This window comes from Astatotilapia calliptera, chromosome 4, assembly GCF_964374335.1.
Source record: "Astatotilapia calliptera chromosome 4, fAstCal68.1, whole genome shotgun sequence".
NCBI classification, from domain to species: domain Eukaryota; kingdom Metazoa; phylum Chordata; class Actinopteri; order Cichliformes; family Cichlidae; genus Astatotilapia; species Astatotilapia calliptera.
This window is the reverse complement of record NC_137425.1, coordinates 26,896,067-26,922,522: the sequence shown is the minus strand read 5'-3', so window position 1 is coordinate 26,922,522 and position 26,456 is coordinate 26,896,067. Positions and strand designations below refer to the sequence as shown.

Here is a 26,456-nt window from a genome sequence, read left to right as displayed (position 1 = left end):
ACGAAAAAGTCTGTTTTGTGCTCAGGCACAATTTTGTTTTTTTGTTGGGTTTTTTTTCATGACAGAATGGCTTTAACATGTATTTCATGTCTGCAGCTTGTATTTTGCCCAGACAAAGCAGGGATGTGTCTCATGCTCACAAGTGAGGAGTCAATCCGATTGCAGGATGGGAGAGGCTCTCTGGAGAGCAGCTAAAAGACAGGGAGTGCCACAAAGCAACCTGGCCAGTGAGCCAGCCAGTAACCGTAGCTGGTTAGCAGCAACTGAACTTTCAAAATAAGAGGACGGAAGATTTTCTGTTACTAAGTACATCACAGTTCTCTAAGACGGATATAAAGTACAAGTCTCAAATCTAGTCATTGTGGGAAAGCTGCTCACCATCTGCGCTGCTATCATGCTACTCTGCTACATGTGCTGCAGACAGTACTAGACTGATGTAACGAGTGCAGCTGGAGCCGGTAAGCTAAGTAAACGGTGTTATGACACTATTTACAAATTCCCCTGATCTTTGTTTTCTCCCTATCAGAGAATTTTGGAGAACATATACAGCAGGGATGCCAAACATAAGGCCCGCGGGCCAGAATTGCCCCGGCAAAGACTCCAACCTGGCCCGCTGGCCGTGTTTGTAAAATGTTAATACATTTTACAGCTTGTGCTACTAATAAAGAACACCTCCACCGTCTTTCATACTACACCAAAGTAATAATCAATTAAAATAACAGCTTTTGGGTTCCCCAGTGTTTTTACAATTTAAGTCCAACGAGTTGTGTTGATAGATTTATTTAATTAAATAGAGCAGAATATATTTAGCTGCGCTTCTTTCTCTTTTATTGAGATATCGTAGGGATTAAATGTGCAGCTAAACTTACGCAGACAGAAAGTGGATTTTTACTTGTCCGGCCCACTTTAGATCAAAGTGTGCTGTATGTGGCCCCTGACAAAGAATAAGTTTGACACCCCTGATATACACCAATCAGTGATAGGCTGCTACAGGCTAGTAGCACTGGTCCCACATTCTCAAACTGTTCTGGAGCACAAGAACTGTAATTATCATTTGCACCATTTATACTGTGAATTAATCATTTGTTATGTAAGGTGTCCCGTGCATCCTTGCACTGCAATGCGTTAACACCAGAGGATGTCAGTTGTCATAAGAATAGAAAAAGTTTGTGGAAGTAATAAAATGGTAATCTTTAGCCTGCCTGGACTGGTCCTGCAACAGAAATCAGTGTTGTGTTGATCACTGCATGTGCATTGTCTTTGTGTCTTGTTAAACTGTTTATTCTTGTGCTGCGGTGTGCTCTTTTCTCCCCGCAGGCCTGCCTGATCCATTTGCCAAGGTGGTCGTGGATGGTTCAGGACAATGCCACTCTACAGACACTGTGAGGAACACGCTTGACCCAAAGTGGAACCAACATTATGATCTGTGAGTCTCAGAGTCATTTTTCTTCTTCTTCATTTATTTATTTATTTATTTATAACACTGAATCATTTCTGACATCTGTTTGTAAGGATTTAAAAAGTCTTCTTTGGTTTATTTGAATACCTCCCACCGCCCCACAGACTAAATCTGATTACAAACAGCAGTTTGAGGCCATGCTTGGCTTATTGCAGTGCCTCTCAATTAGTAAGCCTTTCTTTTTATAACCTTGAAGTGTGAGACTTTGCCAACCGATGAAAACAGCTCTTGCATCTGGCCTCTCACTTATTTAAATACTGTGTAATGACATAACCCTTCAGTCGAAAAATGTCCCTTGGAACAGTATTTAAGGAATCAGAAAAGGAGGGCCGTCTCCAATAGTATTTTCTTCCATTGACTGAAACACGTGCATGTCTTGTTGTACCCCGATTGCCTTTTTCCCAAAGATGGAGTGTCCTGCGAAAGTAACCTGGAAAAAACAGAGACAGAGCGTGAGTGAAAATGTGAGAGTGAAAGTTTCCAGTATTGGCCCAGTGTTTATCCAAGCCGTCATGCGTAGCCAACAGCGAGAGGAAGCACGTGTCTCCGTTTGTTTGGTTGCTGGGGATACAGGACCCTCTCTCTACAAGGCCCCACGCCTGTCGCATTTGACAAGAGGGAAAAAGTCACGCGCACGTACGCACACCTCGGGGATGAATTGTTGGAGCGGAGAACACAGACTCGTGGCTCAGTGGAAACGTCTCTGCTCTAATTTGTCCCGAGAGCCTGCAGATATCGTAGACTGGAATTTATGTGAAAACGACTTGGGTTTTTCTGCACCGGTGATACGTTTACCATGACTGTATCCCGTTTTACTGTCTGTGTTTATTCTCGTGGTGAACAGCAGAAGGACCCTCAGGTGGTGTGTTGGAGGAGAGAGGTTTTAATTGACTGAGAGCAGCTTCTCTGGCTGTCTGGCTGGCTCACACTTATTAAAATAGGGCCTGCAACACCTGGTGTTCCCAAAAGAGCCTAGTGCATTAAAGCTGTTGGCAGTGACTCTTTTTTTCCATTTGTTGTGTGTGAGGGTGTAGAAATGATGTGTGTGTGTGTGTGTGCTGGGTCTTCATTTCTTGGGCATGCTGCAGAGAGCAAACTGGCCCATGGTCTGTGACCCTTCAGCATTGTTGCAGGATGTTGCCAGCATGCCAAGAATAGTAGACGCAGTCTAGCTAGCTGCCTGGGTCGCACAATCCTTCTGCTTGCTCTCGGTTTCTAAAACAGATCCGTAACACTCATAGGATATGACTGAAATAAAGGAAGTCTAAGCTGAATAACTCCTGTTGGGGATTAGTAGAGGCAAGGATACTGTAATTATGAGTAATAAAACCGTTCGTCTGGAGGACCTTCATCGTTGTAGTAAGTGACGGGAAGTGTCTTCCTGCATTTTTGCACTCTTTTGTCATGCTGTCACATTTATTCAATTAGGAATCCATCAGATATAGTGTTATTAAATAATACATCTGCAATGTTAAGTGCCCTGTCTAGACTCAAATTTCTTTACACCCACCCGCTTATCCATTCCCCTCCCATCGTCTGAGCTCTAATTCTGTAGAAGCGACAAGTTCAAAAGAACTAATAGCTGGCTATTCCAGTTTCTCAGCTTTCCAAGGTACTACCAGTACTGTGCAAAAGTCTTGTGCCACCACTCATTTCTTTAGGTACGGTAATTAATTGAGACATGTGCAAACATACATACTAATATAAAGGCATAAACAGAATTTGTACAATTTTGAGTGCCAATATTTGGTATGATGACTTTTATTCTGAACTCTTCCATCTTGTCATTTCTTTAATAGTCTTCAGGAATAGTCGTCTGCCTTTCTGTTTAAATGACCCCACACTGCTTCAATAATGTTGATGTCTCGGCTCTGGGGAGCAGAGTCCTTGACTGATAGAAAACACCATATATAATTCTCCAGCTATGCTTTTACTACATTGGCAGTGTGTTTAAAGCCTTTGCCAATCAGACACTTTCCTGATTGCATACATTTCTACATTCATAATTACATCAATTTTTACAAGACCCCAACATCACTGGCTCAAATGCAGCCCAAACCATGACAGAGCCTCCACCATGCTTTACAGATGTACACACACTCCTGACCACTTGTGTATATATTGACTAGAATTTGAATCAAAAATGTCAAATTTGGATTCATCACTTCATCAGACCTGTTGCCACTGATTTTCAGTCCAGTTTTTCTGTAATTTGACATACCTCAGCCTTTTCTCCTGCTGCTTTAAGAATAGCTTCTTGTCAGCCACTGTTCAACTGAGTTTTTTTACTGCAACTTTTTGTGTGTGTCAGATGTTGCTTGTCCTATTTAGCTCTATCCACTGATGTTAGGTACTACTTGACTGGCAAATGACTGACCTTGCAATATAATACATTATTAATTCTATAATAAAAATGGTGTATTCTATTACTTTGAGCTATTTCAGTTCCAAATCTGTCATAATTGCTTGTGTCTTTTGGTCTTAAAATATCTTAAACACACATTTGCTAACAAAGGACCTTAAAAGATATCGTCTTAAAATCAGTTTTCTGTTTTGCGAGGGTTTTTTTCCCGTTAAATCACTGGGTTAAGTGGTTTTGTTTTCGAGTCCAACTCCTGACTGTTGTTTGTTGCTTTGTTTTGGCTGGGATTTGGTTTAGTACATGTAATACATTGAAAGAAACCCTGAGGATAATGCTGAAAGCAGCCTCGCTGGGAAGCCTGCTTGTTTAGGTCCAGTAAAGTCTAACAAGAAATGACTTGAGAGCGATGATTGCACTTTGTGGTTAATGATGTAACTGTTGTATCTGTAGCAAGCAAGCTGTTGTGTATGATGAAATGGTTTGGGTTCCTTAGAATACTTCAATTTAAACTTTTTATATTTGTTAAATCAAAGAGGTATTTTATTACTGCCCTTTTTTAAGAGTCTTTAGGAAACAGATTTATTTTTGTTGGTGTTCGTCCACAACACAAATATCTGACACTGATTCACAGGTCTGGGATTTGTTGCATTTGTATCTCTGATTATGAATTTTTCATTTTGGTGTGTATTTTTTTCTTAAACCTAAAATAAAACCAAAGATTCCTCTACTTAATGAAAGGTGTATTAAAAAAGCACATATGGCTCTTTAAATCTGCTGCTTTTCCTTTAATGCCAGTTTTCCCATTGACTGTGTGTGTGTGTGTGTGTGTGTGTGTGTGTGTGTGTGTGTACCTATGACTGTATGAAAAATCTTAGCCAGACTAATGAATTTTATTACAAGGATCCAGATGACTTTGGTTTGGTTATAATACTTCCCTCCTGTCATGTCTGTCTGACATAGTAGCGCTCTCTCTCACATCGCACCCCAGACAGGCATTTGGCACTGACTCAAAATGTCCAGACGTCTTACTCACAGCCTCATTGTTTCATATCCCTTTTGGTAAGCAGCATGATAATTACAGTGGGATGCAGTTCTCCGAATCGTACAGACGATTAGTTTTAGACTGAAGGAGGGAGCCCACCCGAGCAGATGTGCCGCAACAGGTTCACATGCTGAGATTTTATCACACTGAGGCCTGACACACGAGGAGGCAGACACGATAAGGAAATAATTCCACTTATTTAGACGCGTCTCTCATTGCCAGCACATCTGTAACTCTGTGTGTGCCTGATCATGTCCTTTACTTGCATAGTGGTCAAACCAGTTAATCTTTTAAAGAGAAAATTATGCCCATTTCCAGCTCCCTTTTAAAAAAAGAAAAAAAAATTTCATGGAGTCTACTGGCCTATCCCAATTATTTTTCCCATTTCCCCCATTCCCACTCCCTCAAATGCATCTTATTTCTGATTGGTTGCCCCTTGCTGACAGAAGATTTGACCCACCGAGTGGGAGGGGCTTTTGTACCTATAACCTGAGCTCAGTGCCTGTGGTGGTGATGATGATGATGATGATTATCTCTCTTTGAAATCAGACCACAGAGCCAGGATGATAAAAAGTAAAAAGACTGTTGAAATGGAGCATTTAAAGCAGTTTGAAGCCTGAGCTTTCTGGCTCTCAGGAGTTTGTACTCAAGCTGACCTCATTATTTGAAAGCTTGACCAACAATAATATTGGTGTAACAATGTACACCAGTCAGGTACAATGTTATGACCATTGAATAAGATTGTGTTGGTCCTCCTTTAGTTGCCAAAAAAAAGCCAGACCTACCCATCAAAGCATGGACTCAACTCGACCCCTGAAGGTGTGCTGTGGTATCTGGCACCAAGATGTTGGCAACAGATCCTTTAAGTCCTGCAAATTTTCAGGTGCTGCCTCCATGGATTGGACTTGTTTGTTCAGAACATCCTAGAGATGCTCAATTGGAGGAAAATTTGGAGGCCAAGTCAACCCTTAAAATTGCTATTGCTTTCCTCAAACCACTCCTGAACCATTCGTACTTTTTGGCCTGGTCCATTATCCTGCTGAAAGAGGCCACGGACATGAGGAAATACGGTTTCCATGAAAGGGTGTTCATGTTCATGAAGCAATTTGGGTAGATGGTACGTGTCAAACTAACAGACACCTGGAGGACTCGAGGTTTCCCAGCAGAACATGGCTTTCCATAGGTCATCCTGGTCTCAGGTGTTCCCCAGGTAACCAATGCCCACAAATACCCAGCCATCCAGGCCGCCTTCTCTCATCGCTCCAGTTCTGATGCTCACATACCCATTGTTGGTGCTTATGGTCGTGGGAAGGGGTCAGCATGGATACCCTGACTGGTCTGCAGCTATGCAGAACCATACACAACAAACTCCATCTAACGCTGGTTCTGATAGAACCAGCGTTAGATGGAGATAAAGAGAGATAATCATTGTTACTCACTTCACCGGTCAGTGCTCATTTTCTGTCTTACAAAAAACAATCAGGCATAACATTGTAAGGAAAACTATAATAGGACCTTGTAATGTTCTCAGTACTTGCAGTACAACCGTAGCAATCGCTGTCAGTCATAACACGGGCTAGTTTTTACGCTAAGTTTGTGTAGTGTTTACCTACAAAAACTTGTATACCTATACCTGTTATTATTTCCCTCTTTACTCTGTCTCGTGACACCATTCCCATTCAGTTAGCTTGAAATAACAAATAGTATCACAGTGAGACTAAAGCTGGGGTTTTTTTTACACAGGAACTACAAAAGATGTCAGAAGAATTGGGTCAGGACATTGTCTGAAGTTTTCTTTTGTAGATGTAGCCCACAGCTGGAGATCATTTACATCAGCCATGAGCCGCCTGAACGAGGCAGAACACAGGACAGCCAATCAACAACCGCGAATTCACCTGCAGCTTTTTTCACATCGCCACAGATCGGTGCAGTCGGGCATCACAAAGCCTTTGTACTGGAGCTGCATTTACACTTGCAACTCCTTCCACTGCTGTCTAGAAAAGCTCATGTCTAAAACAACCGTAGACCATCAACCTCTGAAAAACAGGAGCCTCTATGATGTTTAATAGGGTGATATCCCCTCAGAGCTGCTAGCGCTGCTGCAGAGTCGGTCTTGCTGTGTGATATTTCATCCTATAATTATTGACTTGTCATTTAAATTTTTTTTCATCCTCTTTAAGTGCAATCATTAACCATCTTCAACCGAGATTACAGTGGGTTTTAACATTATGTCGAGGGCTTACTGTACAGCTACTGCACTTCTTACCTCATCATAAACTCATAAAGTCAAAATAGTTTACTTTGAGGCAAACAGCCTTCAAATTATATAACTAATGTTACGGCCTTCCATGTTTGGCAGAGCAGTTAATGACTGTTTATACCCAATCATAATTTCAGTGCTGCTGGTTTGATCAAAGAAAGTCATTTGTACTTTTCATATATTGAGGAAAATGGTTTTCTTAAAATGTCTTGTGTGTAAATTGTATAAGCCAAAAGAAAACTCGATGTCAGCCCAAGTTTAAAAATCCATTTTGTAGCAAAACGTAGGGCTTATTTCATTTCCCCTGCACGCTGGGAGAGTATTTAAAATGACGACAGATCAGGGGGCATTTTACAGTTAAAGTGGTTTTGTTGCTGTGGTGTCATCGCAGGAGTACCGTGGCCTTCTGTCCCACTTTTATTGAGGATGGCTGGTGATAAATGATTCAGAGAATCCCACTCCACTTGTGGTGCTTCGTCTTCTTCTCAGGCACAGAGGATCAGAAAATCCCTCTGAGCTTGCTCACCTACCTCTTCCACATCCATGTGTGCCGACTCCGCCTCGCTTTGTAGTCCTTGACAAGGAGTTTTAGTAGTAACCTCCGTGACGTGGGTGCGTCTTTGCTGTAGTGCCGGGGAAATCCTCAGGGAAATTTCTATTACCTTTCACCAGATGTCTGTTTGTTGAGCAGTAAAAGAGAGTTTCTATGGCACATCTCATTAAATACGTGTACCTATTATATCTCCTTTTCTCTTTCCCAACAGATACATTGGAAAATCGGATTCCATCACCATCAGCGTGTGGAATCACAAGAAGATCCATAAGAAGCAAGGAGCTGGCTTTCTGGGCTGTGTCCGCCTTCTGTCCAATGCTATCAACCGCCTTAAAGACACAGGCTGTAAGTGCCAGTGATGCTTTAATGTATCTGCCGCACATTATGATGTTTAATTTTCCCTTTTTTCCCTAAACCCTCTTTAACAGTGTAGCTCTCTGTGGATTAACAATATATTTGGCATTTTGTGTCAGCACAAGTAGCAAAGTGATGTACTTTAATGCGTATAGATTTCTGCATCCAGGTTAAGATTGTCTTGTAATATTCAAATCTCCAGCCCAACCTTATACCTCTGAAAAGCTTGTACAAACATGACAAATGACAGCTGCTGGTTATAGGTTATACTTCATTATCATTATGAACATTATGACCAGATGGATCTTTTTAAAATTTTGCCAACTGGCCTCGTACTTTTGGCCCCAAAAAAGCAACTAATTATATTAATTGTTGAAATTAGCAGCTCTAAGTCTGCGTTCATGGATCTCTGTGGGAAAAGGATGGACTGCACTGTTTCTTGTCTAATGTGCGTTGGGATCTCGTACGTCAGTAGTCGGAGAATGGATTGAGAAATTGACAGGCAGATCATGGAGTATCTTCAGCGATGTGGAGAGATGGGAGCCTCAAGCTGCGGGTAGTGACCTAAAAAAATAAGATCACAGATACAAGCGGTGAAAATGAGTTTCCTCCAAAGAGTTGGTGAGGGATGAGGCGTGGAGCTCAGTCCTTCAGAAGAGACTTAAAGTACATCTCTCCTGCAATGAGCCAGATGAGGTGGGTAGAATGCCTCACAGATTCTTCCTGGGTCAGGTGAAGTGTGCATGTCCAATTGGTGGGGGGGACCTGAGGGCAGACTAGAACAGGCTGAAGGAAATCTGCCTCCGGCTTGGCTTAAGGCCGCCTCAGGGGAGGGGGTGGTCAGTGTAGCTCTGCTGAGACTTTGATTAAAGGAGCACTAAATTCCCAGGAATTAAAGAAATGTAAAATATTTTGGAGCATAGTTAATAGAAGGATGCTTCCTAATAGTTGTCGGTTGATTATTACGAAATGTATATTTGACATATTAAAATAATTCTGATTCAGATAATGAAGGTCCTGAAGACTAAATGTGTTAATAAGATATGAATACAGGTTAAAACGTGAGTCCTCTCCAGGTTGTTGTGAAAATTGATAATAAACATGCTAAAATACTGCTGCATTGTACTTTTCCTTGACATCCAGTTGCTTAATACATACAGAGACACTGTCAGGCTCCTACTTAATATATTGCATTAAATTATAATGCATGTGGAACAGGATATCCGTAATCTTTGTTTTTTCAGACATTTTCTTTAACGGGACTTCCTTAAAATTGAGATTTAAAGAACTCTTGCTCTCCTCACACTTAAAAGAGGGCTTTTCCTTCCAAACTGACTGTTAATATGTTCATTGCATTAATTAGCAGCTGCTAGGATTAGCCTGTGCTTTGCTAATGAGACAGAGGGACTTGATCTCAATGAAAACAAGTATGAAATCACAAACTTTAAAGATGATCTATTACAGTTTTCCTTATACTTGTCACACATGTGTAGTGTGACAAATGCTAAAGGCTCAGTTTCAGACTGTTTTTTGTGCTCGTGGCTCTGTATGATGTAGTTAAGAGCAGATATTCCTAATATGGTCATCTCAGTCACAGGGCTCCACCCACATGCTGTTCAAAGCTTTTGTTTGCCAGGGGTAGCCAATCGGAAGAAAGCTGGCAGAGGAGGCCAACCTCAACAGCAGGCTGATGTGAGGTTTATTTTATCTGGATCTTGTACTTTAAAATATGTCTGGATGACCTCAGTTTTTTTTTCTATTAGCTCTTTATGCGTTATTTGATTTACTCGGTTTATTACAATCTGCTGGAGAAGATGACAGCAGTTAAATTGTCATTTACGGCCATCAGACCTCCACAGCTCACTGAAGCTGGACTATCTGTCCACACCGCTGCTGCCAGAGCTACGCGACTGCAACTTAGAGTGGCTCCATTTAGTTCCCTGTCTCACTCGCTAAGCCTGACAGAGGCCAGACCGGGGTGTGAGAGGGGTCAGCACTCTGCCCCTGCCAGAACAGGAAGAGCCATTTAACATCACCCAGCAATTACGGTAAAAATGTCTCATGTCAGAAGCTAACTGGATAAATGAGACGAAGGTCTTAGTTAATGGCTCCCTATATAAAAGCCCTGCCAGATTGTTGTAGCTTCAGCAAAAGCGGTCTGGAGTGAGTCTGAGCCAGTACCTGCTCCATGGGCCTGCGGTCTTGTAGGCAGAACCGTGAAAGAATCCCACCAGTTTTCCTAGAAGCTCCTGACATTGTTGTTTTCCTGGAGGGACACAGGAAACCTGAACCTTGTGCCACAGCTGTGAGTGGTTTGCCTCCCGCTTTTCCCCTCGCTGTCTCTCTCTCCCTCTCTCTCTCCTGGCCTTCTCCTCACCCCTCGGGTTTCTCCTCGAGTCTCCTCTGTAGACTGGGAACATGTGCGCGCGCACACACACACACACACACACACACACAAATGCCATTGTGACTAATCTCGCTCTATCTCCGTCTGCCGATCTAGACAACCGGTCATTTCACGCAGACATGCATAATTGTGCAGCTATTTAAGTGTAAGCATAGATATGTAGTGTTGTGGTCTCTCCCCTTGTGTGCGTTTGTCATTCTTTTGTCTGTGTGTGTGCTTTTACCAGCACTTGCCATTCAGTCCCCTCCACAAGCCTTACCGAGGGCACAGAGTACAACTTTTGTGTATAATTGTAGAGCGTCTCGGGTTGACTGTAACATTTATACATAATTGCAACGTTTATGTTTCATGTCCTCTTGTATATGACTGTGCAAGTATTTACATGTATACACTTTCATCCAACCTCAGCACGAGTACATTTTCTGTTTTGTCAGTGGCTGCTGACCTCCGGCCAGCCTCGTAACGCTTCGACCGTTGCCAGTTTTGGTCCCTGTTTAGTCTAGACACACATCCTGAGCTGATCTGCATGACACCCAGACAACAGAGAGCAGATAGTGGCATTTCTCATGTCTGCAGGCAACTTCTTTTTTCCTTTCTCTCTTTTCCGCCTGATCTCTCTCCGTTTCTCACTCACTCTCAAATTCCGCAGACTTTAAGAAGTTCAGACAAAGAGTTTCCAGACTTTGGCAGAAGTTCATGTCCACGCTAAGGCTGAGCGGAATAGTGCAGGCTTTGTACTGAAATTTGTCAAATGTTTGACCCCAGCATTTGAACTGAAGCCCGCTCTGTACCGATGCTCAGTGAGTTTTTGTTTTTTACTGCCAGTGGCTGTTCCACGGAGCAGACCATCTGTTCCAGGGCACAGCCAAGCTGTGGTCTGCAGACAGAAGAATGAGAGACAGATAATGACGGAGACTCTGAGTGATGTAAATGATACAGAGCAGTGGGAATTATCCAAAGTGTGCGGGGAGACGAATACATCCCAACACACGCTAGTTTACATGTCTTTCTGAAGTTGATGAATCCTTTTTTTTTCTTTTGTTCTTTTTACTCCTCCTTTCATCTCTATTCTCATTTCCTGTCTGTCTGATTGGCTTCTTCCTCTCCTCTTTGCCTCTCTCACTCTCTCCTGAACAGATCAGAGACTAGACTTGAACAAACTGAGTCCCAACGACAGCGACACAGTCAGGGGCCAGATAGTGGGTGAGTACGGTTTTGTGTGCCCGCTGTAAAACTATCCGGTGATACTTTATAACTTCCTTTGACAGAGGTTGTAGAAGAATCGCAGTGTTCTGTTTTGCTTCTCACGTGTATAAACAGCTCAAAATGAATGCGACCTGCCAAATGTTGCTTGAAAATCTGCTTCTCTTGTCACACACAAAATACATCACTGAAGCTCAGATTTACCACGTGCTCCCGGCAGAAGTTTAAAAACAAAAAAAGATCTGGAAGGAAATGCATTTTTGTTTAACCAGACCCTTCAGCATACCTCTGATTTGAAAAAAAAAAAAAATTAAAAAGAAATAACCTTTTCCCTGCTTCTAATAAAGACACAAAGTTCCATTTTGTGCATGGATAAAATATCTGTGCCTACGCTGTGAGCTGCAGTCTAGTAACACGTGTGTGTGTGTGTGTGTGTGTGTGTGTGTGTGCGCATCTGTCTGCCATGTGTTGCTGTAGTGAGCCTGCAGTCGAGGGACCGGATAGGCACAGGAGGTCCTGTGGTGGACTGCAGTCGGCTGTTTGACAATGATCTTCCAGATGGGTGAGTGAGTCGGGGAACTCTCTTGTCTTCTCGGAAGAGATATTATTTTTGAAATTCATATAAGAATACGATATCTGCATGTAGTGAAAGGGGGCAGCGCGTCTACTAGATGCTTCTGTGTCTGCTTAACCGTGTGCTGTGTCTGTGTACGTTTCTGCTGCCAGCTGGGAGGAGAGGAGGACCGCGTCTGGGCGCATCCAGTACTTGAACCACATCACACGCACCACACAGTGGGAGAGGCCTACCAGGTGAGTACACTCTGCAGCCTCTGCAGAATCTCAAAGCCAGACCTCTTAAATCAAACAGCAGCAGGCTGATGGAAATCCACATCACTGGCCTCAGTGCTCCCAAACTGGGGAGCTCTGGAGAAAAATTGAGTGGGCTCCTTGAAGGGGGGAAAAAAAAACAAAAAAAAGGTGTCAGACAAATTGCTTCAGACAGTGGCGTTAAATGATACGGAGGAGCTGAGAAGAGCAGAAATGAAGGCATCTCTTTTTTTCCTCTGCCTTTTCTTCTTAGGTTCTTTTTTTTTTTTTTTAATGTCTCAAGCAACCTCTTTTGTATTTATTACTCGATTCTGACGTCAGCCACACTCTTCTGTTAATTATTGAACTCCTCCTACCTGCCTTTTTGCCCTCTCAGGCCGGCATCGGAGTACTCCAGCCCCGGCCGTCCTCTAAGCTGCATTGTGGACGAGAACACGCCTATTAGCACGAACGGCGCCACGCCCACCACAGCGTTACCGCCGAGCAACGGCGACCAGCGAGCGCAGGAGAGACGGGTCCGTTCGCAGAGGCACCGCAACTACATGAGCAGAACCCATCTGCACACGCACCCTGACCTTCCCGAGGGATACGGTTAGTATTTGTGAACATGCGCACAGCCTGGTGAAAAGACTAAAAATGTCACATTTACATGCTCTTTGCAGGTTGTGCACCGTTCTGAGTAAGTGATTGCAGAAGATTGACAAACTGTCCTCATTTGCTGCAAATGCACTGAAAGAATTCCTATACGAGTCATGGCTTCCCATAATGCACGGGGCATTTCTTCTTCACTGTTTATTCGCCACTCTGAACGTAATCATTAGTTGTGATTCATCTCTGGCTCTCTTCCACAATTTGTCTCTAGTCCTTTCTTCTTCCCCTCACCCCCAACCGGTCTAAGCAGATAGCTGCCCCTCCCTAAGCCTGGTCCTTCTGGAGGTTTCTTCCTGTAAAAAGGGAGTGTTTCCTTCCCACTGTCGCCAAGCCATTGCTCATAGGGCATCTTCTGATTGTTGTTTCTCTGTTTTCTTTTCTGAATTTTTTATATCTTTTATCACTTATAATAAAATCATTCTTACTGGTGGCAAGAGTCATAAACTCCTACTCCTCCTGACAGACAAACAGGTTATTAACTAATCTGACTAATCAGTTCAGTTCTTTTGAAATGGTGAAGTTGAACTTGAGTTCTCTGAAAAGATAGTCTTCCAATCTTTTAAAAAAAAGTGATATAATTCAGTGCACTGTGCTAATAGTTCTGCACTTGACCCAGATTTTCTAATCTTAATGCAGATAAATCTCCAGCGAAAGCCGCCTCCACAACAAATAGTGCCATCGTTCTACTGCTGTTGTGTTAATTGCTTGGCCCTCCTCCCTGCTCAACGCTGAGCCCAGCTAATCTGCGTCCTCATTCAGTCGGCCGCTGCTCACATGACTCTGCAGTTCGACACAAGGAGCCTGAAATACTGGCTCCGTTTTAGACCATCTAATTGAATTGATCTAACTGTTAAAAGCTGGCTGCAGACACAGTCTTCCCCCCTCTGTTCCCCTGATTTTTTTGTTTTTTTGGAAGCAGACAATCAAACGCATTCATATAAAAGCAAACACACACAGGCTGTGTTTCCCTGCACAGCTCAAGGGAATTTTGTTTATCCTCACAGTAACATCATCTGCAGGATTTGGGAGCCAGAGCCATAGAAGCGTATCACAGCTTTGCCCTCAGTCCCTCAGATTAGGAGGCTCCAAGCATTGCTATGCTTGGTCCTCTACCTCCTTTGCTCCCCATCTCTGTACCTCTTTCTCTTAATCGAGTTAAGATGAGTGCCAGAAGAAGCAACCTCGGCTGGACTGAAAACAAGTAAAGATTATGATGTTTAGGCATCAATTCATTCAATTTTTTCTGATAACACCAAAAGCTGCTGATTCAGAGAGTGACCTTTCATTTGCACATACAGCCAGTGTAACAAGACCGTGAGAAAGCCTCCTGTACTTGCTTAGCATGTCTGAATAAAGCTCTAAGGATCCTGTGGCTTAATTAAAGGAGAAGCTAGAGCGAGGGGGGTTCATTGTACAGCCTGCAGGACAGAACAGACCTGCCAAAAAGATCCAATCTGGCCTATTTAGATGACTTTCCAGGGGGAGGGTGTATTTATTTATTGATTGATTTTTAAATTGGATCTATGAATTGACTTTACAATGTTGTTTCTTTGAGATTAGGCTTGAACCGGCCCATAAACTGAAACCGCACTTGGAGCTAGACAGATCCAGCAATATAAGTACGTCCTCACTCTGCCCTTACTTTGTTAATTCTTCGGGGTTTCACGTAAAACCTGACAGCAGCTTTTTGGTTCCCGCATGAGCCAAGAGATGTCTGCCCGCGCCTCGAGCGTGCAGCGCGCTCATCGGCTAAGTGGTGGGTTTGTAAGGTCGTGTGTACGTGCGTATTAAAGTAGGCTAGCACAGCCAAAGGGATGCCAGCGAAGAGCTCTCTCTTGGCAAGCAGCTCCATGGAAATATATGTCATGCCATGATGAATGAGCTCACCAACTAAAGAGTCAGACATCCCCCCCTCCAGTCTCTCCAGCGTTCATCTCCCTGTCTCTCACCTCACCCCCTCCCTGCCGCCACTTTCAGGCTGCCTTTTGGGATCTCCACTGACTCGAGCAGTTTTTTAAACTCCATCTGTCTATCACGCTCGAATGCAGACGGGGGTCGCCCAGTGGCATACAAACTCAACTCTGTTTTTTCAAATTCGTCTGGATGATTTGATGCACATTTAATTGCCTAATCTAAGTGTTCAAGCGAACATATAATGAACGATTAATTGTATGTTTTTGTCTTACTACAGAGCAAAGGACAACACAGCAAGGACAAGTTTACTTCCTCCACACTCAGACAGGTGTCAGCACGTGGCACGATCCCAGGGTACCCAGGTATATTCTTCACAGGACGTCCAAATGCATACACATAACACTAGTTTAAAGCCAAAAATGCTTCTAGAATAAATGTAGTCAAACCTGTTGCTTGGCTCCACTTTTCATGATATGCTGCTAGAATCAAAAGTTTCAGGTCACTGCACACAGACTGTCTGTGGTAGACAATTGGCTATTTTAATTGGGGGGAATGGGGAAGACACCAAAATCACTTATCCTTCTTTCTTATACTTCACGGTCCCCCTGACAGAATCCATAGCTCGTGTTATTCCCGGTCGCCTTGCAGTGCGCCGTAAACCTGGAGCTGATTATGAGCCTAACATGCTGTGAGAAGACCCATGTCACGGGGCTCTGAGAGCAATTCGGTCCTCTGGCATGAGTACCGAAAGGCCCGAACCACATGGCCAACAGCACACAGGTCTCACTCAGTCATACCAGAGGCTGTTGAGTAACACCCGCTGAGGCATGTGCATCTTATTGATTACCGTATTCTGAAAGAATGCACAATCTCTAAAATGTGTAGAAACAGACTTCAGTGCGCTCGCTCAATAAATCACGACTGATCACTTCTGTCTTGCATCCAATGAGATTATGAGTGATAGAGGATGTTTTTATTGGTCTAGATAGGAGCCTGTCAGGAGCCACAGCTTGTGAGGCTCTGGTCACTTTGGCTCCAAATCTTAAAAACTGAAAGGTTAGCGCCAGCGTAGCTGCAATTTCTGAACGTCTTGGTCTCCCTGGAGTCCAGCTGAAAGGCTGAAGGGCAGCTGTAAATAGTTTTAGATGGGAGGAAGAAGAAAAACAGAATAAAAGTGATTTCTCAGACATTCAGAATCCCGCTGTCTGCTTTAATTCTTTTCAGTGCTTAGTGCTTTCACGTGTTTCATATCTACCCTACATTAAATTTGCGCTTTCTAACTCTTTGTTTGCTGTTTTCGTACACCTCAGAGATCTGAGTAATGTAAACTGTGAGGAACTGGGTCCTCTACCTCCGGGATGGGAAATACGGAACACGGCAACCGGGAGAGTGTACTTCGTCGATCATAACAACCGAACCACACAGTTCACAGACCCGCGCCTCTCCGCTAACCTGCATCTAGTCCTAAAGTAAGCATGGGACGCTTCAATCGGGGAAAAATGTGAAATAGACCGATGCAAAAGCAAAGATTTATTTTTCTTTCCATTTCGTCTCTGCAGTCCAAGTCCAAATGGTTCTCGAGGAGGCATCGAGAGTCAGAATGTCAGGTAAGGGTCGGGCTTTGTGCCAGCAACACACACACACCCACACACACACACAAGCAGACACTGCCAGACTTCATTCGTATAGTTTGCCTCCCTCTGAGCCAATGTTTTTGCCCCGGGATCCTGCGTGTTCACCACCTGCAGACGTTCAACACCCAGCGCACTGCTTCTGCTGAGCAGACGTCTGTGAGCACTCACCCACAGAAATACATACACAGGGCACTTCCCCCGCACGCTCTTTCTTTTCAAATTTCCAAATTCCTCAGTCCATGCAGAGGGTTTTGATCGTAAAGGCGTTTTAGCACACTATCCGTCACAAAGCTGTCTTTGGCCAGACATCAAATAGCAGAGTGGAAACCGAGGCTGGCGTGTCTGCGGCCGAGCAGCGTCTCAACGTCCAGGAGGCGAAGCATAAATTCTATGCCCAAAGTAAATGAAGGAACTGTAATGGCCCGCGCTCGGTGCATGTCGGCGTGCGGGGATGCACATGCTCAGAATTTCTTCCCCTGCGCAGCTGTTCAAACACACACTGCGTAGAAGCATCAGCAGCCGCCGTAGAATTACCCAGAGGCCTTTGCTCTGCAAAAGCTGCAGAAGTGTACGGGCGCTTTGGTGGGCTTTCTCCGCCTGACCTCATTCCTGCTCCGTGCAGAGATGGAATGCATCGACACGGAGATCATGTTTCTTTCTTCTTTTTTTCCCCTCCTTCTCTTTTCTGATGGATCAAAGGACGTGTTTGGGCTTTTGGATTAGCTGGGCCCTGTGGCCCTCCTAACAAAGTTAAAAAAATAAAATTGGTTGCTTTGCATGCCACATTTGTTTATAATAATTTGTCATAAGCATAATTATGACCAGATGTATAAAGGAGAAAAAATGGAATTTTGATTGTGTATAAATTATGATATGAAGATTAGCTAATAAGTGGGTGTGTGTTTTTAAAGTAAGATAGAAAAATGTCTGCAGTTATTGGAGTTCTTGTGCTGTGTGGTTCCTCTTTTTTTGTGTGCGTGTGTTAAGTCTTGGTTACTCAAGAACACTTGGACCTTGGTCTGAGATATGCAAAACCTCCATAAATCTATGTTAATCCTTTCTCTTTACAACTACCATATAATAGATCATCTATAGGCTTTTTTACGTTCTGTCACAGCTTTGGAATGACTTTCTAACTCGTGACAAAAGTCTGGAAAACACATCATTCTTCATGCATTTCCTTCAAGACATCTGCCTTCTATCAGATTTTTAAAAAATGTTCACCCTCCGTGTGCTGTCACCCCAGAAAAATGTTTGAGAGATATATATATATTTATATATATACATCTGTCAGTGTTATAGTTTATTGCCCTCTTTTTATTTGCTAAAGAAACATCCTGAGCATCAAGAGTGTGGTTTTGGTTAAACTTCCTCTGTGATGTTGCAATCCTCTGCAGATTCCAGCCGCTTGAATGGTCAAGGTCACTGTCCAATAGGTAACCGAATCCTCGTCTGGTTTTAAGACCTGGCTGCAGAATTGCCCGTCTGTACAGTTGCATGAGAAATGATATTAGCCTCTCAGACGTTTGTGATTTGTTGCGCAGCGAAAACATTGCTTTTATTGCAACAACTTGTCTTTGCAGTGAGCGTCTTCAGGTAACATGCACCAGAGTCGTGCTCCTCGGTGAGCTTTTGGAAGGAGAACAGAGCCGTAGGGCCGACGACTGTGAGCGAAAGAGACAGAGAGACGGAGCAGGGACGTTTTGATTTATGGGGGAAAGTGCAGCGAGAGATGCTTGTGCCTCCTCTCCTGCTCCTTCCCTCCCAACATCTGAGTGTCTACAGTATTTTGGGCTGTCAGGAGAGTGCCCTTCCTGCCTTCCCTCCCTCTAAGTCTAGTCTGCAGGAAATAAAGGGCTTCACAAGGAGGTCTTCAGTGTCCTATGGGGCCCTGTGGCTTTCTGGGATAGCAGGAAGTGATTGAAAAGCCAAACTGGATTCTGCCTGGCAGTCACCAAAACCAAACTCAGTCACTTTTTCAAGAAGTTGTCATTGTGGTGCAGGGGAATGCAAGCTGTTGGGTGGATAGTTTAAGGTAGTAGTGCTGAGCTAAACGAACTCTGGACACGTTTTTAGGTCTCCTCCCTGTGTTTCTTTGCCTCACTGAAAACCTGATAAAAGTTGGCGTGGACATGATTGTTTTAACCTTGGCGTCCCTTTTGAGTGTTACTTCCTACATAGCCATACTGTGCCCGCAGACTGTGGTGTGTGCATGTGTGTGTGTGTCAGCCACCCTCTGTGCTCAGCTCCACAGTCTGGTGTTTATGACCCTGCTCATGCCTGCCCCCCCGGGCCACTGAAGTGCAAAAGGCCACTGTGTAAATAATCCTTTAGTGAAGGCCTCATAGAGGCTCTTTTGACTCTGTGTGTGTGCTGTGTACCCCCCTCTGAGGCGTTCTTCCCAAACCAAACTCAAAAGTTGTATTCTACACTGGAGTCGGGAGCTTGGTCATCATTAGCCTCAGACAAAGATCACAGTCTCGCTATTGATCGGGCGGTAAGAACTTTAAAAGGCAGCAGTGTTTAAATTAAAACATCAGTGTTTCATTCTCTGCTTACTTTATACTTATGTAGAGCAGTCTGATGCAGACATTTAGATCTAAAGAAGATTAACATGACCACCCAGTGCTTTGTGAACGACCTCTGTTGGATGAGATGGTGAAGCTATTACCTAGCGAGCTGAAACATATAGACATAGTACTAAGTAGCATCAAATAAAATACCCAAACTGTCACACAGACTCACAGGTGGGTTGTAGTTACAGTTAACCATACCACAGGCCATCATTCTTGACAGACAAGTGCTTTACAAATGCTTCAAAAAAACATCAACCGCACGATTCAGTTCAGTGCCTTAACTGAAAACGAACAGCCTACTCACCTCCAACCCGTCAATCAAAGTGGCCGTGTTCCTAATAATGCACAACTTGAAGCTTTTATAGTTTAAAGAGCGAGTTATAAAGAAAAACACTGAACACTTGTCAAAAATGAACCATAGAAACTCTTTAATTGTGAACATTTTCAAATGCTTTGGTCTTAAAATTAGGTAAATATGGCTTCAGATGTACAACGCCCAATGCAGATGCAGTGTGTCAAAATCCAACCTTTTCACTGGTTTCATAGGAATTAAGAGAGTAATGGCAGCCAGGTGCTGCCAATCCAGTGTAGTTTGTTAACTGATGATTAGCAAGGGTGAGGGTCTTCATATAAACTGAGGTTTTGTCAGTTCGGGCCTTTCAGGTGTGTGTTAACACAATGCCATGGAGGAAAGAGACCAGCACTCATCGTAATTAAGCAAATGTTGCTGCCCATCAATCTGGGAAAGATTGGTTTTAAAACCCATCATTCTACATTCGACAGATGGATGGATGTAATATTACAAATATGTAATATTTGGTGAAAATCAAACGCAGTGGTGTGGAGGCGTGATGATTTGGGCTTATTACGGGACCTGGGCACCTCACAGTCACTGAGTCGACCATGAACTCCTCTGTATACCAAAGTATTCTAGAGTCAAATATGAGGCCGTCTGTCTGACAGCTAAAGTTTGGCTGAAATTGGGTCGTGCAAAAGGACTCTGATCCCAAGCACAGCAGCATTGTGCCGTTATTAGGATGCACTTAATTTTTTACACATTCCTTCTGCATTTCAGCTGAATGTTTGTGTATTAATATGTGACACAGCGTAACAATATGTGACCTTTTATTATTCATCCCAGGTTGTATTTGGCTGAGGCTACGTCCACACTAGCCTCAGAACGCTCCACGTCCACACTAGCCCGGATAACTATCGTTTTCACAGAGTTGTGCGTCTACATTGAAACGGCTGAAAACGCTTACATTCCAGTACTGTGCATGTGTGAAACGCAAGAAGATTCGACCTGCCTCATTACTGTCTGCTGTTTATTTACTTTCCGGCTCTTTGAAGCGTCGCTGCAAAATGTCGAGGAAAAGCACCGAGTTTTTTAAATGGGCTAACAATGAGGTGGAGTTGTTGCTGCAAGTAACACAAAAGTACAAAGTTGCAAAAACGAGTGAGAATTAAAGAATTTGAAGAAAAGCTATCTGGAGCATGTACAAACTGATATTAATCTTTGAGAGGACTGTCAAAATTGAGAGCAAACAAAACAACTGCTGTATAATGCCCTCTACTATCTTAGTTTAATTGGTCACACGACTAAAATGTGTCATCCTTTTCGAAAAGGCTCCGGGTTCGCTGTCCACACTGTGAAGCGAAAACGGCATTAAATGTATGCGTTTTCAAAACGCTGCATTTTCCTTGAACTAAAACGGCGTCTCAGTGTGGACGGGAGGCCAAAACGGAGAGAAAAAGATGCATTTTGAAACGAAAACGTATTAGCGTGGACGTAGCCTAATTTTAAGACCATTTTCGTGTTGTGATATGTAAGACTTTAGACCTGACTGGGGAGTAGCTTTAGTGAAGGCCGACTGTGACTCTTCTGTTTAGCTGTATAGATCCATGCTTTTCTTTTTCCCTTCCACACAACATTTTCCATATGCCAAAGCAGACGGTAAATCCTGCCTTGACTTACTTTTGACCAAATATCTAGTTGCTGCTTTTCTACTTTGTAGGCCAGTATGCGGTATGACAGCGTGTGTAGGCTTTTCTCTCGCCGACTGTTGGTGACAAACTTTTGGACTTGTCAGAATGTGCCTGCACATCTCTGAGGGATGGCCTTGAGGACCTTACATTAGCTCAAGTTTATGTGATGAGTCAAAAACAACAGAGTATGTATTTTTTTTTTTAAAAGACAGTTTTCAATTCAGTCATCTCTGTGTGCGAGGTTTCTGCCAGGTGTGGGGGAATGTATGCGTGCGCACGTTGTGATGTCTTACCTCCAGTAATCCCACCTCCACCTACTATATGTCTGTGTGTATGTGAGGAGCTGTTTGACTTGATGTTCTTACCAGATGACCTCAGTGTGTTTACTCCTCATTCCCTGCACTCAGCAAAGGACTAAGAAAGTACGCGTTTTTGAGCCTTTTGGCTTTTCTCTTGTTATTCTTGCACTAGTGCTTGCTTATTTTTCTCTCAAGCGATGTGTGTCTTTTTGTCTCCTTCTTTTGGCCCGTTCTCATCTTCCTCTGCCTTTCCGTGTGATCTTTCCCCTGCAGTCGTCAGAACCAGTTGAAGGATCAGGCCCAGCAGGCTCTGGTGTCCCCCGGTCAGCTCCCCGAGGAGGCCGAGTGCCTCACGGTGCCCAAGTACAAGCGAGATCTTGTTCAGAAGCTCAAGATCCTTCGCCAGGAACTGTCTCAGCAGCAGCCTCAGGCCGGCCACTGTCGCATTGAGGTGTCCCGTGAGGAGATCTTTGAGGTGAGTAGGGAAAGGAAAAGTCCTCGTTACAACTAAAGCTTGCATGTTCAGAAACTGGTACGTGATTTAAACCAGGAGAGTATTCACTTGAGAGCCAGAGCATGTGCGAAACATTTGAAATGAGATTGTGGAAATAATAAATGCGCTCCGTTGCACAACCACCTGATCCTTTAACCTAAAACTCCAGCCAACATATTGACATTTGGCAAAAAAAACCTCCCCAAAAACACACAACAATCAATGCCCTCAATTTCTCCATAATGCTACAAAATTACATGTTGAGCAACTACCACAATTACTTGTGTACCCGCTGAGCAGCTTGTAATTGCACACGTTATTTATAGGTATTTTTCTCCCCTGTTCTCCGTGTGTGCTCCCATAAAGGTCGTTGCCCATAGCAGTTTGGCTGTAAGAGCGATTTCTCTCACACACCTGCACGCACGCACACAGTTATCTATGATGTGTGAAGGCAGTCTGTTCAAAATCTAAAGCAGACCCTCTTGTTCGAGATGAAGTACATTTTCTCAGCGGGGGAGGGTTTTTTGGGTTTTTTTTCTCCTTCTTCGTTTTTTTTCCTCCCGTGTCTTATGACGTGCAGGGCCTTCACCAGAACAACAACACCTGCAACAGACTGCATGACCCTCATAAAATATGCACTGGAATGTGCTGGAACAGCCACGTCTGTTAATCTGAACGAAGACATTTTTGTTGGCTGATCTCGATGTGAGCGAGAGAGAGGGTGGAGGTGGGGGGGGAGGCGGGGCAGAGGACATCTTGAGGTTGAGCGAGACATAACTGCATAGTTTCTCCAGACCAGCTGAAGCATTAAATTATGAGTGAACAGGCGAGTGTTAGGCGGTGGACTGTCAGAGCTGTCTCCGTGTGTGCTTTTTCGGCGCAGATAAGACATTCCCAGTTCTTCCCCAGCACCCTTCAGCTGTCTGCTCCGTCTGGAGGGCACAGCGGAACCTGGCTGTGGAAGAGGCGGTGTTATTATAGTCTTACGACTGTGTTTATTATAACTGCCCCTAATCCACTTTAAATGAATCCCCCCCACACGACACTGTGAGCCGGTCGCACGTGGGAGGAACGCTGATTTAGGTCGTCCTAAATCCTTGGAAGCAACTGCTAAAAAACCAAAAAAATGCACTGCCATATTAGCATAAAAGACCTCAACATGGCTTCTGAGCCATTGCCTTTCATTTCAATGGCCACAAAAGCTGCAGGTGTAGGATCAGCGGTCAGGGCTGTGTTCTTGTATGTGTGCTTCATGACCAGAAGGTAACGGGGGAACTGGCCACGCGCGATTTTTGACAGCGGCCGCAGCATTACGCGAGTCTTCTCAGTGACTCTAACATCAGCATCTAGCTAAGTCGACACTGTTCCTGACATGTTTGTGTCTGCGTTGCAGGAATCCTATCGGCAGGTGATGAAGATGAGGCCAAAGGATTTGTGGAAAAGGCTGATGGTGAAGTTTAGAGGTGAAGAGGGGCTCGACTATGGAGGAGTGGCGAGGTAAAGAGTTTGACCAACTGTGAATACGGCATCTGCCTCCTGATACCCGTCTGTTTTGTTGTTAGGTGCTTTTCCTGTTTAGGTCTGGGATTACAGTGCAGAGAGTGTAACTGCTTTCTGTTCTGTTCTTCCATGCTTGTTGTACCCCCGTGCAGGGAGTGGCTCTATCTGCTGTCACATGAGATGCTGAACCCGTACTACGGCCTGTTCCAGTACTCCCGTGATGACATCTACACTCTGCAGATTAACCCCGACTCTGCAGTCAATCCTGTGAGTTGCACATATAACCTGCAGCCATGTTGGAAATATGCTTTTAGAACCAAGTGTCCACAAAAAAGATGGGATTTTCTTTTTCTTAAATAAATAAGTAAATAAACACACATAAACATCTTTCTTATTTCCTATTTTTTCTTCTTCTTCCTTCCTTCCCCTTCTGCCTTCTTCTTCTTTCTTCTTCTTCCTCTCTTTTTTGTCTTTTTCATTCTTTCCTTTCTTCTTCCTTCATTCCTCTCCTTCTTTCTTTTCGTCTCCTAATTTTTTTTTCTCTTGCTTGGTTCCTTTAGATGTTGCCACTGTCACACCAAGGCCGTCCTCTTTCATAACAGCTTGCTGTGCAGCTGCCATCAGGGACTTCTTGGCGTTTTGTCTTACCTTACACGGCGTCATTGCGCTATGTTTAAGCTGGTGTCATTTAACATTAATTAGCACTTTCATGTTTGCGTGAGTGGAGAAGCAGCCTCTGCGTAGTGTGGTTGAGATGTAGGTTCACCTTCGTTATTTACTGCTTCTGCCATGTAGAAGCAGCTTTATATTACTGTACATTCCTCCTGTCAGAGAGGTGTGTGTTTATGTTGAGCACAGTCTGGGGGAAGAGTCCAAAATACACTGTGAACATTCACGTCTGCAGATAACTCGCCGCCATCTATTCATTTGGAAACTGAAGTTTGTTTTGTCTGCCTTCAGGAGCACTTGTCATACTTTCACTTCGTGGGCCGTATCATGGGAATGGCAGTGTTCCATGGCCACTACATCGATGGGGGCTTTACTTTACCCTTCTACAAACAGCTGCTGGGTAAACCCATCACCCTGGATGACATGGAGTCTGTTGATCCTGACCTGCACAACAGTCTTGTCTGGATCCTGTACGTACAAGTCAGAGCAGCGTTCCTTTTCTTTTCATTTTTTGTTGTGATTTCTGGATCATTACAACACATCACTCACAATTTTATTCCCATTATGTCAATACATGTTATGCAAAGGGGTGGGGTGGGGGGGTATAACTGTGTTTACTTCTTCTAACTTTGATGACAGCGCCCCCTATGGTTTAAAACCAGTTTTTACATCAGTGGTCTGTTAATCACATATTTTCAGACTCATCAGAGTCAGAATACTTTAATAATCTCTAAAGAAATTATGTAATGTGACATGATGTCAGGGCATTACTCCGGCTTAGCATTCTACCTGCTGGGTTTACTGATTACCACTTATTTAAAATGTTACATTACTAATGATGCCTTTTTTTTTAAGCCTGTTTTGACTCTTCAAAAGTAATTTAAAGGTTTATCTTCCTCCAGGGATAATGACATCACAGGTGTGCTGGACCACACCTTCTGTGTAGAGCATAATGCTTATGGAGAGATCATCCAGCATGAGCTCAAGCCCAATGGGAAAAGCATCTCCGTCACCCAGGACACAAAGAAGGAGTACGTGCGGCTTTACGTAAACTGGCGTTTCCTGCGAGGCATAGAAGCCCAGTTTTTGGCTCTGCAGAAGGGCTTCAACGAGGTCATCCCCCAACACCTTCTCAAGGCTTTTGATGAGAAGGAGCTAGAGGTAACTTAACATCCCCTTATTTGTGTGAGGATGTTATGTTGCTCAGCTTAGCTTGTGAGTCTGTTCACTCTAATTGAGGACTTTCTCTCTCTCTCTCTCTCTCTCTGTAGTTGATTGTGTGCGGCTTGGGTAAAATCGACATCAACGACTGGAAGTCCAACACACGACTCAAGCACTGCACTCCAGACAGCAACATCGTTAAATGGTTCTGGAAAGCTGTGGAGTCTTTCGATGAGGAACGCCGAGCCCGGCTGCTGCAGTTTGTCACCGGTTCCTCCAGGGTCCCCCTCCAAGGTTTTAAGGCTCTCCAAGGTAATACCATTCAGGATGAAAACATGAAACACAGGTGCGTGTTGGAGTGTTTGCCTGTCTCTGTCTGGATTTCTGCGACTTGATATGCACCCTGGTCCGTCCTGGCAGACAGATCTGTGCACAGACACATCACCCTGGCATGAGCAGTACACAGCGATCCACATGCTGACAACACCTTACATAACGTGATCGTCCTGTCTTGAGTAAAATATCTGCAGACGCCAAAAGACAACTCTCATTCTTACATTCTTAAGGAAGGAAAAGAAGGAGAAAAGGCTGAGATATGCTGAATTACACAAGAACTAAATGAGAGTAAACAGGTCTGATGGAGTGATGAATCCACATTTGGTTCAAATCATTGTCAGTATATATGGAGGAGATCAGGAGAGAGGTACAGCAGTGGGTCTCTACACCCATCTGTAAACCATTATGTTTACAGATGTCATTGTTTGAGGCTGCATTTCAGCTAATGGTGTTGGAGATCTTATTAAAACTAATTATGAACACAGAAAAGTACCATCAGATTTTGATCCAAAATACAAACTTATCTAGAAAGCATCTGATTGGCCACAGCTTAATTTTTCAGCACAACAATGATCCCAAACACACAGCCAGTGCGGTAAAAGCAAACCTGGATACACAATCACACAATGGAGCACAATTAGTCGTGCATTGGCCTCAATGTTACTGAAGCAGAGAACAGAACAAAGGAAACATCCAAAGAAGAGCTTTGAATGTCCTTCAGGAAGCCTGGAGAACTATTCCTGAAGACTACTTAAAGAAATGACAAGAA

At 43.8% G+C, this 26,456-nt stretch overlaps 1 protein-coding gene and 1 long non-coding RNA gene across 3 annotated transcripts in view; one reads left to right on the top strand and one right to left on the bottom strand.

Moving 5' to 3' along the window:
• The window catches only part of smurf2 (SMAD specific E3 ubiquitin protein ligase 2), a 51,535-nt gene that overhangs the window by 23,674 nt on the left and 1,405 nt on the right, over positions 1-26,456 (top strand). For both annotated transcript variants that reach the window (XM_026165748.2, XM_026165749.2), the window contains 15 exons: positions 1,318-1,426; positions 7,888-8,021; positions 11,575-11,640; positions 12,118-12,202; positions 12,367-12,450; positions 12,845-13,059; positions 15,311-15,395; positions 16,344-16,502; positions 16,593-16,640; positions 21,802-22,003; positions 23,415-23,518; positions 23,674-23,788; positions 24,482-24,660; positions 25,093-25,351; positions 25,462-25,663. In XM_026165748.2, the coding sequence (XP_026021533.1) occupies positions 1,318-1,426; positions 7,888-8,021; positions 11,575-11,640; positions 12,118-12,202; positions 12,367-12,450; positions 12,845-13,059; positions 15,311-15,395; positions 16,344-16,502; positions 16,593-16,640; positions 21,802-22,003; positions 23,415-23,518; positions 23,674-23,788; positions 24,482-24,660; positions 25,093-25,351; positions 25,462-25,663 (2,046 nt within the window). The remainder of the gene's footprint in view (positions 1-1,317; positions 1,427-7,887; positions 8,022-11,574; positions 11,641-12,117; positions 12,203-12,366; positions 12,451-12,844; positions 13,060-15,310; positions 15,396-16,343; positions 16,503-16,592; positions 16,641-21,801; positions 22,004-23,414; positions 23,519-23,673; positions 23,789-24,481; positions 24,661-25,092; positions 25,352-25,461; positions 25,664-26,456) is intronic.
• On the bottom strand, positions 8,285-10,422 carry LOC145428352 (uncharacterized). The gene is made up of 2 exons (XR_013908639.1): positions 10,212-10,422; positions 8,285-8,594 (listed from the first exon to the last, which is right to left on the bottom strand). It is a non-coding gene; the product is annotated as an uncharacterized LOC145428352 (long non-coding RNA).